The sequence below is a fragment of the Tetrahymena thermophila genome (assembly GCF_000189635.1).
Source record: "Tetrahymena thermophila SB210 genomic scaffold scf_8254431, whole genome shotgun sequence".
Classification (NCBI taxonomy): domain Eukaryota; phylum Ciliophora; class Oligohymenophorea; order Hymenostomatida; family Tetrahymenidae; genus Tetrahymena; species Tetrahymena thermophila.
In genome coordinates this window covers 328270-343100 of record NW_002476212.1, presented here as the reverse complement: position 1 = coordinate 343100, position 14831 = coordinate 328270, and the positions used below count along the sequence as shown (strand labels likewise).

At 22.5% G+C, this 14831-nt stretch overlaps 4 protein-coding genes across 4 annotated transcripts; all 4 read left to right on the top strand. All coding sequences in view use genetic code 6, as the record gives it.

The window, feature by feature from the left end:
- Positions 1-497: 497 nt before the first annotated feature.
- Positions 498-3076, top strand: TTHERM_00312850 (kinase domain protein; the record flags this gene model as incomplete). Its single annotated transcript, XM_001033466.2, has 6 exons — positions 498-597; positions 651-809; positions 871-1060; positions 1122-2062; positions 2330-2601; positions 2657-3076. The coding sequence occupies exons 1-6, from the start codon at positions 534-536 to the stop codon at positions 3074-3076; spliced, it is 2046 nt and encodes a 681-aa protein (XP_001033466.2). The 5' UTR covers positions 498-533.
- Positions 3077-3674: 598 nt separating this feature from the next.
- TTHERM_000312849 (COPI associated protein) lies at positions 3675-4427 on the top strand (the record flags this gene model as incomplete). The annotated part of the gene is made up of 6 exons (XM_012799735.1): positions 3675-3724; positions 3821-3925; positions 3991-4095; positions 4158-4278; positions 4339-4365; positions 4416-4427. 6 exons carry the CDS (start codon positions 3675-3677, stop codon positions 4425-4427), a joined length of 420 nt encoding a protein of 139 aa, XP_012655189.1.
- Positions 4428-5234: 807 nt separating this feature from the next.
- TTHERM_00312840 (cation channel family protein) lies at positions 5235-9729 on the top strand (the record flags this gene model as incomplete). Its single annotated transcript, XM_001033465.2, has 6 exons — positions 5235-5933; positions 6052-6594; positions 6650-6723; positions 6884-7821; positions 7886-8681; positions 8997-9729. 6 exons carry the CDS (start codon positions 5235-5237, stop codon positions 9727-9729), a joined length of 3783 nt encoding a protein of 1260 aa, XP_001033465.2.
- Positions 9730-10142: 413 nt separating this feature from the next.
- Positions 10143-14752, top strand: TTHERM_000312839 (cation channel family protein; the record flags this gene model as incomplete). The annotated part of the gene is made up of 6 exons (XM_012799734.1): positions 10143-10693; positions 10781-10808; positions 11077-11619; positions 11672-11745; positions 12164-13813; positions 14113-14752. 6 exons carry the CDS (start codon positions 10143-10145, stop codon positions 14750-14752), a joined length of 3486 nt encoding a protein of 1161 aa, XP_012655188.1.
- Positions 14753-14831: the final 79 nt, after the last annotated feature.

Genomic DNA, 14831 nt, shown 5'->3' with positions numbered 1-14831 from the left:
TTTTAAATATTTATTTTACAATGCTGATGAATAAAGAAATTATCTTTGAATGTTGAATTGCCTTTATCATTTAAGTAGAATTAATATTTTGTATTTGACTTATAAATAGATAATGTATTTGAGAATTTTAGAATTAAATCACATTTCTGTTTGTTTTTTTTTGAGCTTTCAATTATTAAATTTGAAAATAAATTGAATTTGCGTTATTAATTAATTTGTATTTGTTTTTTAAAGAAATTTTACTAATTTCATTTGTTAAATAAAATGGCAGACGTAGATTTAATAAGATAGTATAATCTATCTTAGTTTTTTAAAAACTTCGAAATCCAATTAAATGAATATGAAATTACTCACTGTATTCTTTTTTTAAATTCATTTAGCCTTTTCATTTACATTTTTTATGTTTAGAAAAATTAGTAAGAGATAGATACATTCTGCATGGCAACATAAAATAAACTGGGAGAAAAATAAAGATTACAAGAAAGGAGTTTTGCATAAAAAGCGATTTAGTAGTAAAGAGGTTTGTTAGCTTAATGAAATGCTTCGAAAATAATATTGTGATTGCAGATGATATTTTTTTATCGCTAGAAAATGGAGGTAATTTTAAAGAAATAAATTACTTTTGAAGAAATAATAATAATTAAATAAAGATATTTATCTTTATGTTGTTGAGCCTTACAAAGATGATACTTAGCATCAAGATATTGTTCGTTTAGTGGATTTGCTACACTTCTGCAAAATAAATAGGAAAACTAAATTAGACATTTTTATTAATCTATTAAATTGCTTGCAATTTTTACAAGATTTAGGTATAAAACTATATATATAATTTTATTATATTATTAAATGATATTTATAAAAAAAAACAAGATGTTTAATATATTGAGTTGAATCCTAAGTCTATTTGGATTTAAAATGAATAAAAGGTTTATTTAAAACCATTTAATATTGATATCGAAGAATCTTATCACTTGTCAGCTATTTAATAGACCAAAGCTAAGTACACAGCTCCAGAAATATTCTTTTAGTATAACTATGGAAAAAAACTTATAAATAAATTGTATATTATTAATATGTAAATAGGAAATAAAATTTATTTATTTATTTTGTTTAATTTTAAGGTATTTAGAAGCAAAAAAGGCAGATATATGGAGTTTAGGTTGCATTTTTTGTGAGCTCTTTATTACTGAAAAGCCACTTTTTGAAAGCGAAAATTTTAATTAACAAGCTATAAAATATTTTGAAATTCTAGGAATTCCAGATAAGTCAGAAATAATTTATATTGAGGAAGATATTTAAAAAGCAATAGATTAAGCAATATTAACAAAAGGTGAATTATATAACATATCTTATATTAATACTGTCATACTAAATTGCAGGACTGAATATGAAAAATATGTCATTCTTAATACCTTATAATTCGATCCTTAAATTAGAACAAGCTTAAAGAGTCTATTAGAGGAATCATAAATATTCCACTAAGAGGTCAATAAGTTTGTTGAAGATTAAAATGGAATATCATAAAAAATAGTATAGGAATAAGAAAAGCAAGATTGGTGGTAGAAAGACATAGATAGTGATAGTTAATTTTCTCAGCATAGTACATATTAAGAAATATTAGAAAGAAAGAAAAATAACATGAATTCGTTCTAAAAATTTTAAAATGAAGAAAAAAATTGTGAATTATCAATCAATTTATTAAATTTAATTTAATTTGATTATGAAAACTTAGAAAAATATATCATCAAGTTAAAAAAAGCAACTTGGTTTGATTCCTTAAAGTAATAAAAAATATAAAATGAGTAAGATATCTTGCATACATTCTAAGAAGAATCTAATAATCAATTATTTATTTAAGCTGTATTTAATATATGCTACGATTCTTCTTTTCTTTCATTTTCTACAATTATATCACCTAAATTCAGTTATACTAAATCCTAGATAGAATTCGATCATACTGTATCTCTAAAATTTGATTCACAAAAGCTTAGTAGAGCTATGAAAATCAATCCTATTCATATAGAATTATATTTTTTATTTCAAAACTCTCCAGAAGATGAAGGTAGATTTTCAGCTTATTTTTTAATTTATATAAATAAAGATTAAAAATTTACATGAATATACTAAGCATTTACAAATAATTTTTAAAATAAATATTTATTCAATTTTTAGTACTTAGAGTTAAAATAAAAAATAAAATAAAACTTTTTAAATTTTATAAAATTAATATAGTTAACTCATCAAACAAGATAATTATTTTTAATTTTATGATTTTTAAATATATAATCATATCTTAAAAATTTTTATTAATTAACTTTTAAAATAAAAGTTAATGATCCTAAATAAGAGATAAAATTTTAATTTGCTGACTGTTTTGTTGATATTGGATTGTTATTTTATGAAAATATTCTTAATCCTAAATAGCAAAATAAATCGATAACAAAAATATTAAAAGCTGTAACAAATTGCAACGATGAATAAAATTATGATGACGAAAGAATAAAATGCAGATTGAATGATTAAGTTAACTTTACAAGCATAAATTCTATGCATAACAATTATAATTCGTAAATACAGTAAAAAGTAATAGGATAGATTTAAGTAAAATTATATTAAAAATTTGAATTAAACTATAATTTTTAATGAATTAAAAAAGGCAAATATTAAGCTTTCAATACTAGATAACGGTTAACAGTAAAGTTATTCGCAAAGAATTTATCCAACAAATGAGAATTAATCTCAAAATAAGTCTATTAATTTATCTTAAATTTCATAAAAAAGAATGAATATGAACATTTAAAATGAAAAATAAAATAAAATATTTTCAACAATTAACACCCAAAATAAAACAACAAGAAATACAAATAATCATTAAAGTTAAATATAAAATACAACTAATATTACTGATACAAATAAAAATTCAATTAATTACATCCGATCTTAAATCTTAGAAACTAAAAATAAACATTAAATTCAAAAAAATTTATCTTCTCCAATACAACTATTAACATAAGGTAAATTTTATTACATTTAATAAAAATCAATAATAATTTTTTTTCAATAAAATAATCTATGAATTAGAAAATAATAAATAAATTATAATTTTTTCTCTTAACTTAACAATAAATTAATATTCTCAATAATATTATAAATTAGAATTGGAGGAGTTAGATAAGCAATTAAAACAGAAACTTTTAAATTCAAATTGATAAATTATAATAAAAGATAAAACTAAATCATTTTTAACATTTTTTAATTATTTTGTTGAAATTTTTTTATTATACTTTGATTAATATGAAAAATGTAAAATAAATCATAGTTAAATGTAATTTGTGTTAATGGATGAATAATAAATAAATTATTAGTTCGCAATAAATTGAAATAATAAGTATGATTAAGTGGCAAAATTTTTTTTGTGCTAATATATTTGTAGAGTGAATAAATGTAAGCTAATTGAAATATTTGGTTGAACTCAATTAGTAATATTGCAAACATATTATGTAATATTTTTAGATGTAAGCTGATTGATAATTAACTAGGTTATAAGTAATGCATTATTACAAGATTACTTTTAGTATTAATAATAATAATAATAATTAAAATAAAAGAAGGTTAATCAATTTTCAATCAAGTTAAAAAACAAATAACAGTTTAATAATAAGAGATAATTAAATATGTCTGCTACTACTGGCAAGGTCATCAAAATAATTAACATTTGTTCAGCGTAAACCAACAATAAATTATTTTAAAATTTTTATTGAAATGATCTAATTGATAAAATAAAAAACAATAATTGACATTAATGATTAAAAAAAAAAAGACTAGTTCTAGCTATTGCGGGTGTATGGAGAATAGTCTCTTTATAAATATTTAAAATATTAGATACTTGGTAATGCTTCGACTTTTTCATGCCATTTTTTATGATGTAAATAATTCATTTTAGAATAAATTGCGAGCTTTTTTGATTATAACATTTTATATTTTTATTAGACTTTTAGGCGTAATGCTTTTAGTGATAGAATTCAAAAGAGACTTTATGGAGAAGTATTTCTTTTTCCTAACAACTCTGCTTGGAAGAGGAATATTTAACGTTTTGTAAATTAAAAAAATCATTTATTTATTAAATTTATAAATATGAAATTCTATTAAATAAATAGTTTATCTAGCATGAGCGTTTTTTCTATTAATAACGAGTTTAATTCTCTTCTTGCTCCTTTCATTTATTCGCTTATACTTTTTGTTATTGGATTTTTTTACATAATACTCAGTCTTTTTTTGGTAAAATTAATATTTATTTTGAATTTCTATTAATTAATTTTGTATAACTAAAATATTTAGAAGGATGGTCATGAAGAGCTTAAGGAGGTAAAATTAAATAAGATTAGAATTTATATAAAAATATTTTTATTTTATAGCAACTAGTTTGAAAAACATATTCCAGTCGTATCAAATATTTAAATCAATTAACTCGTTATAATAGTTAAAACTTTAGCAAATTCTTGTAAAATATATTTGTAAATTATTTGTTCTTATTTTAATAAAACATCAACAAATTATTAATTTTTTATTTCAAACAAAAACTCCAAATAAATAAAATAAATAGGTATGTCAATTATTTTTTGTTTGAAAAACATGAAAATTGACATTAATGTATTTTCTTGGTTTTTATTAAATAAATGTAATTAAGATAACATTTTAAGTAATTTCAAAAAGCTTAAATTTATAATTTTTTAATACAAAAACTAAAATTTATTGATCTGTAATATCTATCTACATTTTAAATATTATTTATAAGTATATGAAAGTTATATTTAAAATTAAATTAAATAAATTTCTTTTATAAATATTCAAATAAAATGAAATAATTCTAATTATATTTTTTTTTATCAAAACTTATAATATAATATGAATTAAATTTTAACTGGCTTTGGAAGGGTAAATGTAAATGATGATAATTGACTTAATTGAATACACTTAAAATATGCAAATAATTTTAATTTACGTAGAATTGGCAATATTATTAAGTTAATTAACACAAAAACTGTCCTTAAATCAAAAAGCACTATATCATTCACATATGAAAATAATTAAATTAAAAAATTAGCTTTATTGTTAAGGTATTGGAGATTCAATAAGCTTGTATTTATTATTATTAAAAATAGCAGCAGGAGATTTTAAACTTTTATAGATTAAACCAGAAAGATAAGAAGAACAAAGAGAAAAAGATAAACACCATGTTTACAAAAGAAAACTTTAGTGTTTATGATATAAACAAAACAGTTTAAAGCAATCCAAATTTAGAAAATGGTAGTATTCCAACAAAATTGGATTTAAAAACTGCACTGCAAAGCATAAAGCTAAAATAAAAGATAGGTAATGTTGTCGATAAAACAGCAGCAAGACGTTATCAAAAGCTTAAAAAAGAAAATTTTAGGATGCTTAATGATCTTTCGATCGTTGTACCAGAATAGTAGTATTCAAAAAACTAAACTGACTTTTTTATAGATTAAAAAGAAGCCAGTTTTTTAGAAAAATTAAACAAATTATTTCCTCCATTTAATCCATCTTCTAGAATAAAGCTGATTTGGGACATAAGCTAAATGATTTTAAGTATTTGTATCATTTTTATAGTTCCGATACATCTCGTATTCCAAATAGATTTAATGCAATTAGTACCTTCTGTAATTGTATATACCATAATACCAGTTAGCTTAATAATAGAAATATTTGTCAACTTGAATACATCCTGTTTTTTAAAAGGAGTTCTAATAACAAATAGACCGATAATACTAAAAAATTACCTCCTTTAAGACTTCAAATATGATCTTGTTTCAAATATTCCTCTTTTCATTTATTGTCTCATTTATGTAAAGACAGATTAATCAGAAGATTATCAATTTTACAGGTTCATTATTTTATCAATCTTTTACAAAGTATATATTTATTTCATTAATTCTACTTCTACAATCAATCATAAACTATTAACTATTTAATTATCAATGTTTTTAAAAATGAATATTAAAGATTAATACTTATAAAATAAATAATAAGGTTCTGTAATTTGATAAGGTTTTCAAAAGGATAGAAGATGAATTTCCTTTAAGCACAACTACAAGCAACGTGATTTCTTTAATAAAGCTGCTGTTTAGCATAATTTTAAATTTGCACATTTCTGCTCTTGCATGGTTGATTATGGGTTTCATTTAAATCAAATAAGGATGTTAAAATACGTGGATGGATGGAGCAAGTATATCTAGCGCTGATTGGTATGTATAATATATTTATTCATATTACTTTTCTACTGTTACTATGATTACTGTTGGATATGGTGACATTTCTCCTAGAACAGTAGCAGAAAAGGTACTCTGTATAGTAAATATGATGATAGCTTGTGGATAATTTGCATACAGTGTCAATTCGATAGGAAATATATTTGAATAATTTTTTAGATTAGACAATGAAATTAAAGCTAACATGAAAATAATAAATAATTACATGACCAACAAAACAATATCAAAAGATTTATAGTATTAAGTGAGGGAATACTTGGAATACTACTGGAAACAAGAAAAGGCAAACAATAGTGAATTAGAAGTATATAATTTTTTCAACATACATGATAGTATTTAATCAATTTTCTTTTTATTAGAATAAAATTTTGGAATAGTTATCACATAAATTGAAAGATACGCTGCTTATGGAAGCCAATAAAATAGCTCTCAGGTTTGTGTTTATTAATTTATTTATTTATTTATTTATTTATTTATTTATTTATTTATTTATTTATTTATTTATTTATTTATTACTTTTCAAATATAATTTATTCACTTTACAAATGATACTGAAAAAACTAAATATTATTTATTTGATTAACTTAAAAAAGAGAAAGCCCTATTTTTAGTACAACATTTAGTGAGTCTGTGCTATAAAAAATTCTTCCTCTAATAAAAGAAATAAGATGCACTCCAGAAGAGATTATTTATCTGAAGGGTGACTAAGATGACTTATCGATATATTTTATTGAAAAAGGATAGGTAGAGGCATTTACATATTAAAAAACTCCCTTTAACAAAAAAATGAAGACTGTAAACTCACTTTTCACTTTAAGCACAGGAAAATTTTTTGGTGAGTATAGCTTTTTCACTGGAGAACCTAGAGATATTAATTTTAGAAGTTTAGAATTTACAACTTTATTGGTGATAAAAAGAGGAGATTTCATAAACCTTTTAAAAGATTACCCTGATGATTATGAAGTTTTTTGCATGCTTAAAGATGAAGCAACTTATAACAATGAAAAGAGCTCGATAATGAACAAATGTTAGTGCTGTGACCGATACGATCATTCATTATCTCTATGCCCAGTTATTCATTTTGTCCCATAGAAGTTGAGTGTTATAAGATAATTTTCAACTGGTAGAGATTAAAAACGATAAACAAAAAAAAGAAACAGAAATAAAAAATGTCAACATGCAATTTATAATAACTATGATCTCCAAGTTAGGATTGAAGATTTTGTGAATGACTACCTAGATGAAATTAAGGCATATTTTAGAAAATATTTTATTGAAATGGGCAGATTTGATTCAAATGAATCTATACCTTCTTCAGATATTAATTTTGAAGGTTATGAAGACGAGGATGATGAAGACTTTGAAGATGATATGTAAAATTTAGAAAGTATAGATAAAAAACATAAATGCACAGAAGAAGAAGTTTAAAAATTTTTGTAAATAAATTAAAATGAGAATAAAAGTGAGACTAATTCGTAAATAACCAAAACTGGAACTTAGCAATAAAAGATTTCAATTAATAACATTTAAAGTAAATTATAAATAAATAAATAAAAATATTATATTTTAAAATAATAATTTAAATATGAATGTAGGATTCAGTCTCTTAGAAAGCTAGAAAGTTAGTTAACCTTTGACAAATAATTAAAATTTAGGAAATAATTAGAGTTTTCAAATGATACTTAGTAGTCTTGAATATGACAAGTGTGAAGAAAATGTGCAAAATACGAATACTTAAATATCTAATGATAAAATAAATTAGCTTTAAGTTTAAATAAAAAAGCCTGCTTGTTCAATGATTATGGAGGGATAAGAAAATGAATCATGCATAAATTTAAAGGCAGAAGAAGGATAGAATATTTAAGAATCATAAGAACAAAATATAATTAATTTAAATAGGAAAGCAGGCACTAGGAAAAAAACAAGATAAACCACTCTGAATTCTTAAAAACTTTAAAAATTATAATATCAAAAATAAGGTACTGTAAATCAGCAGCTGAATAATAAGAAACAAAATATTTAATCTTGCAGTTTAACTCATCTATAACAGATTTTAGATTTTATAAATAATTTAAATATCGATCTGGATACTGCTTTAATAGAAATGTAGAAACATAATATCTTAACCACAAATATTTTAAATAACCATAAATAAAATCGAAACAGCACATAATTTACTAATCCCAAGCCAATTTTTTAATAATAAGGAGAAAATTTTATGAATTATCAAAAAAATACTTAATATTCTAAGCCATCTGAGAATGGTCATCATTCATTTTTAAGTTTAGCTATAAATTATGAATCAATAGATGATATCATGAGAAATTATAAGCTATACTATCCCTAGCATAACATCTCTAACATTATTGATAATGTTATAGAAAAAAGAAGGTATTTATTTAATTTATCAAAGCTTATGATCTCTTTTGTTTATGATTTCTTTTGATAAATCCAATTTACAAAATAAAACATTTTTTTAATTTAAAAAAAAAATTTTTCATTTACATTAAAGCCTATAAATTTGCTAAATTTGCAATCAATAATTACAAAAAAATAACAATTTATTGAATAAAAGCATTTCTTAACTAATTCCAGTTATTTATGTAGAAAAATGTTATTGATGAAGAAAAATATGATAAATTTTTTATGTTGGATAAAATTAGAAAAAATTTTTTGAGCTAGTTTTAAATTTTATTATAAAATAAGATAAAAGAGAGAGGATGAGAGGAAAAAAATGGAAACACACCTTTAATAGTAACTCAACTAGTCAGCCATGATAACAAAAAGGGTAAGGTAAACTTAACAAAAAGTTCTGATTGCAAATAGGTCTTCAAAATTTGCTGCTTCTAGATAATCTTAAATAACAAACTTTTAAAAGTTAGTAACTAAAAATTTAAATGCAGCAAGTTAATTTTAAGATGATGATGATTCTTCATCTAAAAGCTCTGAAGAATAATCATAAGTCTTCCTTGATAAATAAAAAACAATAAAATCATCCCGTAAATCTAAAAAATCTTTTAAAAATCTCGATTGTGACAGTCAAAACAACAAACAATTAAACAATTAGTAATAAGAAGATTTGGATTAAAGCAAAGCTAACAGTGATGATTAACAATAAGAAAAGTAGAATATTAAGAGCTAAACAAGTTTAAAGAAAATTGAAAATATAGTTGAAGATGAAGTTGAAAAAGAAGATCCTATCCATAAAATTTAGATGCAACTGCTTTTTAATGATGTAGACTCTCTTTCAGCATCAAAATTTAGTAAATATAATACGTTGTAAATGGAAGATTGCCAAGATAAAAGTAATAATCATAACAATTCTTAATCCCCATTTGCAGTCATGTATAAAAATGTTGAAGCAAATTATGAAGCACAAAGTATTAATGAATTAGAATACAATAAAATATGTAAATATAATAGCTTTGTAAAGGATTGAAAAATAAATTAATTATGATAAAAGCTATTATAAATAAGAAGATTTAACTATTTAAAATGTATGTTGATTGTTTGTATTGTTAAATTAAACAAATTTGTTGCATATAATTTATGTTATTTTAATATTTCAAATAAGATCACTATAACAGTGATTAAATATTGATTGTAATTTCAAGAAGTCTGTTTGATAACAGCAGTATTAATTCTACCAAAATAGTATTAAATAAATCAGCATAAATAACTAGTTTTTATTACAAATCCTTTCACTTAATTAAAATTAAAAAGTAAGAATAATAAAAAGACTATTTATTTAAAGACCATTATTTCATTTTTATACTTATGTAAGATAATTAAAGCAAACTAAATCAAGCACAATTGAGGCTTTTCACTTAGAAGGTTAGTCTGAAAGGCTAAATGACCTTAAAAACTAAAGAAAAAATTTAAAATGATAACAATATAAGTAACAGTAAAAGAGATCTAAAGTAGGCTTTGTAGAGTATAAAAATCAAGTAAAAAATAGGCAATATTGTTGATAAAACAGCTATTAGGCGTCTCTAAAAGCTTAAAAAAGAAAATTTTAGAATGCTCAATGATGCAGCAATAATTTTATAAGACAAGTAGAGCTCTAAAAACGAAATTGAATATTTAGTAGATAAAAATGATCTTAGTTTCTTGGAAAAGTTGGATTAATTATTTCCTCCATTTAACCCATGCTCTAGGATTAAGCTTTTATGGGATGTTATCCAAATGTTTTTTAGTATTTGTATTATTTTCATAGTACCTATTCATTTAATTTTTGAAATTGATCTTATGGTATTAGTTTCTCCCTATGTTGTCTACACTATCATACCATTAAGTCTAATGGTTGATATATTTGTGAATCTAAATACTGCTTGTTTCTTAAAAGGAACCTTAACAAATAACAGAAAAATTATTTTTAAGAATTATTTAAGACAAGATTTTAAGTACGATATTATAGCTAATGTTCCCTTATTCATTTATTGCATTTGTTATTCAAAGTTAGATCCATCTTAATAGTACTAATTGTATAGATTTATAACGCTTACTTGCTTCTACAAAGTAAATTTGATTAATAAAATGATACATTTAAATAATAGCTTTAGCATTAAATTCTATCAAATAAGTAACTTTCACATTAACTAATATTTTAAAATGATTTTAAAAGTATGCAGTTTTTTACAAAGATAGATTAAAAAATTAGCCAATATAATCTACTTTTATCTTATTTGGTAAACTATTAAAAATTAGGCTTTTTGAAGGACAATTCAATAAAAATTAATTAATTATATATGATAACAATTTATTTAAAAATTTAATTAATTAATAGGTTTATCAGTTCAATAGAGTGTTTAAAAGGGTAGAGGATGAATTTCCTCTAAGCACTTAAACTAGTAACATAATCTCACTAGTTAAACTTTTTTTGAGTATTATTTTAAACTTGCACATTTCAGCATTAGCTTGGCTTATCATAGGATTTATCTAAATTAAATAAGGAGAAACTAATACTTGGATGAACGCAGCAAGTATTGCAAATTCTGAATGGCACGTTTAATATATTTATTCATACTACTTTTCCACAGTCACTATGATAACAGTTGGCTATGGAGATATCTCTCCTCACACTATCGCAGAAAAAATATTAAGTATTATAAATATGATGATAGCATGTGGCCAATTTGCATATAGTGTAAACTCAATCGGAAATATATTTGAACAATTCTTTAGACTTGATAACGAAATTTAAGCAAATATGAAGATCATCAATAGATACATGACAAATAAAACAATATCTAAAAATTTATAATATTAAGTTAGAGAATATTTAGAATATTACTGGAAATAAGAGAAATCTAATAATACAGATTTAGAAGTAATCAATATTTCTATTCAAAATTTATCATTATTATTTTTAATATAATTAGGTTAAAATTTTAAATTAACTTTCACATAAGTTGAAAGAAACACTATTAATGGAGGCTAATAAAATAGCTTTAAGGTAAATTTAACTAATAAATCTTCTACCAGTAAGTGTTCTTGAATAAGAGAATTCCATATTAAGAGAATTTCTAATTAAGATTAAAAATTTTTTCATATGATTACTTTTATTCTCTAAAATAAGAGTGAAATTTTTCTTAATATTTTTTTTTATTGAATTTTATTATTTTTTTTAAAAATTTGTAATCATAAATAAGTAAATAAGTAATTACACCTTCATTTTTCAATGCTACATTTTTATTAACTGCTCTAAATAAATAAGATAATTCATTGAAAAGAGAATTTTTTAGAAAAATTATTTTTTTTTTTCATCTCTTATTCAATTATTCAAGAGTACGATGGTATATTTAATATCAATTATGATTTTAAATTGATATTCTCAAATTCCAAAATAAAACTTTTGCACATTAATTGAATAGGGAGAGTCCTATTTTCAGCAAAAATTTTAGTGAGTAAATAATATAAAAGACTGTGCCATTGATTAAAGAAATTAGATGTACTCCTGAGGAAATTATTTATCTCAAGGGTGATTAGGATGATTTTGCAATATATTTTATTGAAAAAGGATAAGTTGAAGCATTCACTTATTAAAGGACACCTTTTAACAAGAAAATGAAAACTATCAACTCTCTATATACGATAGGTAAAGGTGATTTTTTTGGAGAGTATAGCTTCTTTACTGGAGAACCTAGGGATATTAACATAAGAAGTTTAGAATTCACTACTCTCTTGAAAATTAAAAGAGCTGATTTAGTGACTTTACTTAAAGACAGTCCAGATGACTTTGAAATATTTTGTATGATTCGAGACTCTGCAACATTTAATAGCGAAAAGAGTTCTATTATGAGTAAATGTTAATGCTGCAATGAATTCGAACATTCGATATCATATTGTCCTTTAATACACAATGTTCCGAATAAGTTTAATATTATAAGACTACATTCTACAGGCAGGGATTAACCAAGAGAAAAAATTAAAAGAAGGAGAGACAAGAAGAAAGAAAATACATATTTTCACAACTATGACTATTAAGTAAGGATGGAAGATTTTGTAAATGATAATATGGAAGAAATAAGAGCCTACTTTAGGAAATATTTCATTGAAATGGTAAGAATAGATTCAAACGATTCAATACCTTCTTCAGACATATTTGAAGAGTATGGTGATGATGAAGAAGAAGAAGAGCTAGAAGATTGTGATTAAGAAGATTTTATAGATCCTTAAAATTAAGTGTCAAAAAAATCTCAACTATTTCTAAATTTAGCATAAAGGTCAAATCCTTTAAACATAAATAATCAATTATAAAATTTAGCTTTGAGCACAAGCAACCATTCATAGAAAATAGTAATTGGCTTAGATTAAAAAATGGTTAGTTAATAAAGTAAAGATTTAGAAGCTCATAATTAAAATTAAGAAAATTAAAAAAAAGGTTAAGTTAGCTCTGAAGATAAATTGGTCAGCTCAAGTAAAAATATTTTAGCTGAAGAAGAAAAAATTAATACTAGCGATTAACAAAATGTAATAATACCATCGAGTATTACCAGAAAGCAATCAAGGCATAACACAATAAATACAAAAAAGATGTCGAAAATTCATAATAATAGGAGTGAAAGTATTTTTAGTATATAGAAAAAACATAGAGGAAGCAGTATAAATAGTATTGCTTAATCTATTTTTGACATAATTAGAGAGAGAAATATTGATCCTTTAGAAACGATACTTGAATTGATGAAACTAAATTAAAATTAATATTTAGGCGGAAATCCTAATCATCAATTTAATAAATAACCTTCTTTAGGAAATCCTAATTAGCACTTGTAATAATAGTAAAGTAATTTGTTTGGCTAAGCTAACACAAATCAAAGAGATAATCTTATCAAAAAGCAAACATATTAATCTGAGTAAGATAAACAAAGAGAGTAATCACCCATAAACATGATGTTTTAAAGCTAAAATTAATAATAATAAAATTTTTAAGAGCCCATAGATGATACAGCTAGAAATTATAAATTTTATTATCCTTAGCATAACTTGTCAAATATTATCGAAAACGTTTTAGAAAAGAGAAGGTAATTAATCATTTATTTCTTTCTTTTACTTATATTATTCTATTATTTCTTCCTATTTGATGGTTAATTATTATCAAATACTTAATTTTGTCAATTGTTTTTATAAAATTTGATATTTATTTTTTAAAGAAAAAAGAAATTGTTTAAAATCATTTAAGATAAATATTAAAAATAAATTAATATTACATAAAACAATAGTTTTTCTAAACTAAACTTTGCTTTTTTTTCAAAAATCTAATTCTAAATTTAAAAATTTTCAAGACTTTATTTTACCTCTTTTTTTAATGTTTTCAATATAGATAAAAACGTGAGGAAGAAAAAAAAAGAATAGAGCTCATTTTTTAAAAGTAATTACTTTAGAATATTAATATTAAACCTAGGGCTAAGACAGGTTAAGTTAAGGTTGTTTAAATTGCTAATAGATCTTATAAAAGACCTTTAAATAGAATTTCAAGTGACATCAGAAAGCTTGATAAAATTTAAAAACTTATGAGTTTTAAATTAAACACTAAAAGTAAAAGTATAAATGAAGAAGATGGTTAAAGTAGTTGTTCATCTGAAACATCTAAAATAGAAAATAGCTCTCAAGCATCCAAAAACCGCTTTTCAGTTTTAAAATAATAGAATCAAGAACAATTTAAAGAAAACTAATCAAATTCTTAAATATAAGATAATTAATCAAAAAAAGATTATCTGAAAAGAGACCCTACCATTTAACTTAATTAAGAAGATAAATAAAACGATGAAGATATAGAATAAGATGATTAAATGTATGTACAGCCAATACAAAAAGAATTTAAAATTTACAATTCATTTTTTCAAACAAAATATAGCAAGTGTAACGATACTTGTGATCTTGATAGCATAAAACTCAACTTTGGTTAGCAATCAGAGAGTGTTTCTATGCATAAATTAAAATTTAGCAATGAAAATATTTGAAATAAAACTTCAAATTTTCAATAATTTCTATGATATCAATCAAATAAATGTTTGTTTGTTTGTTCTATGTTCTGTTTAA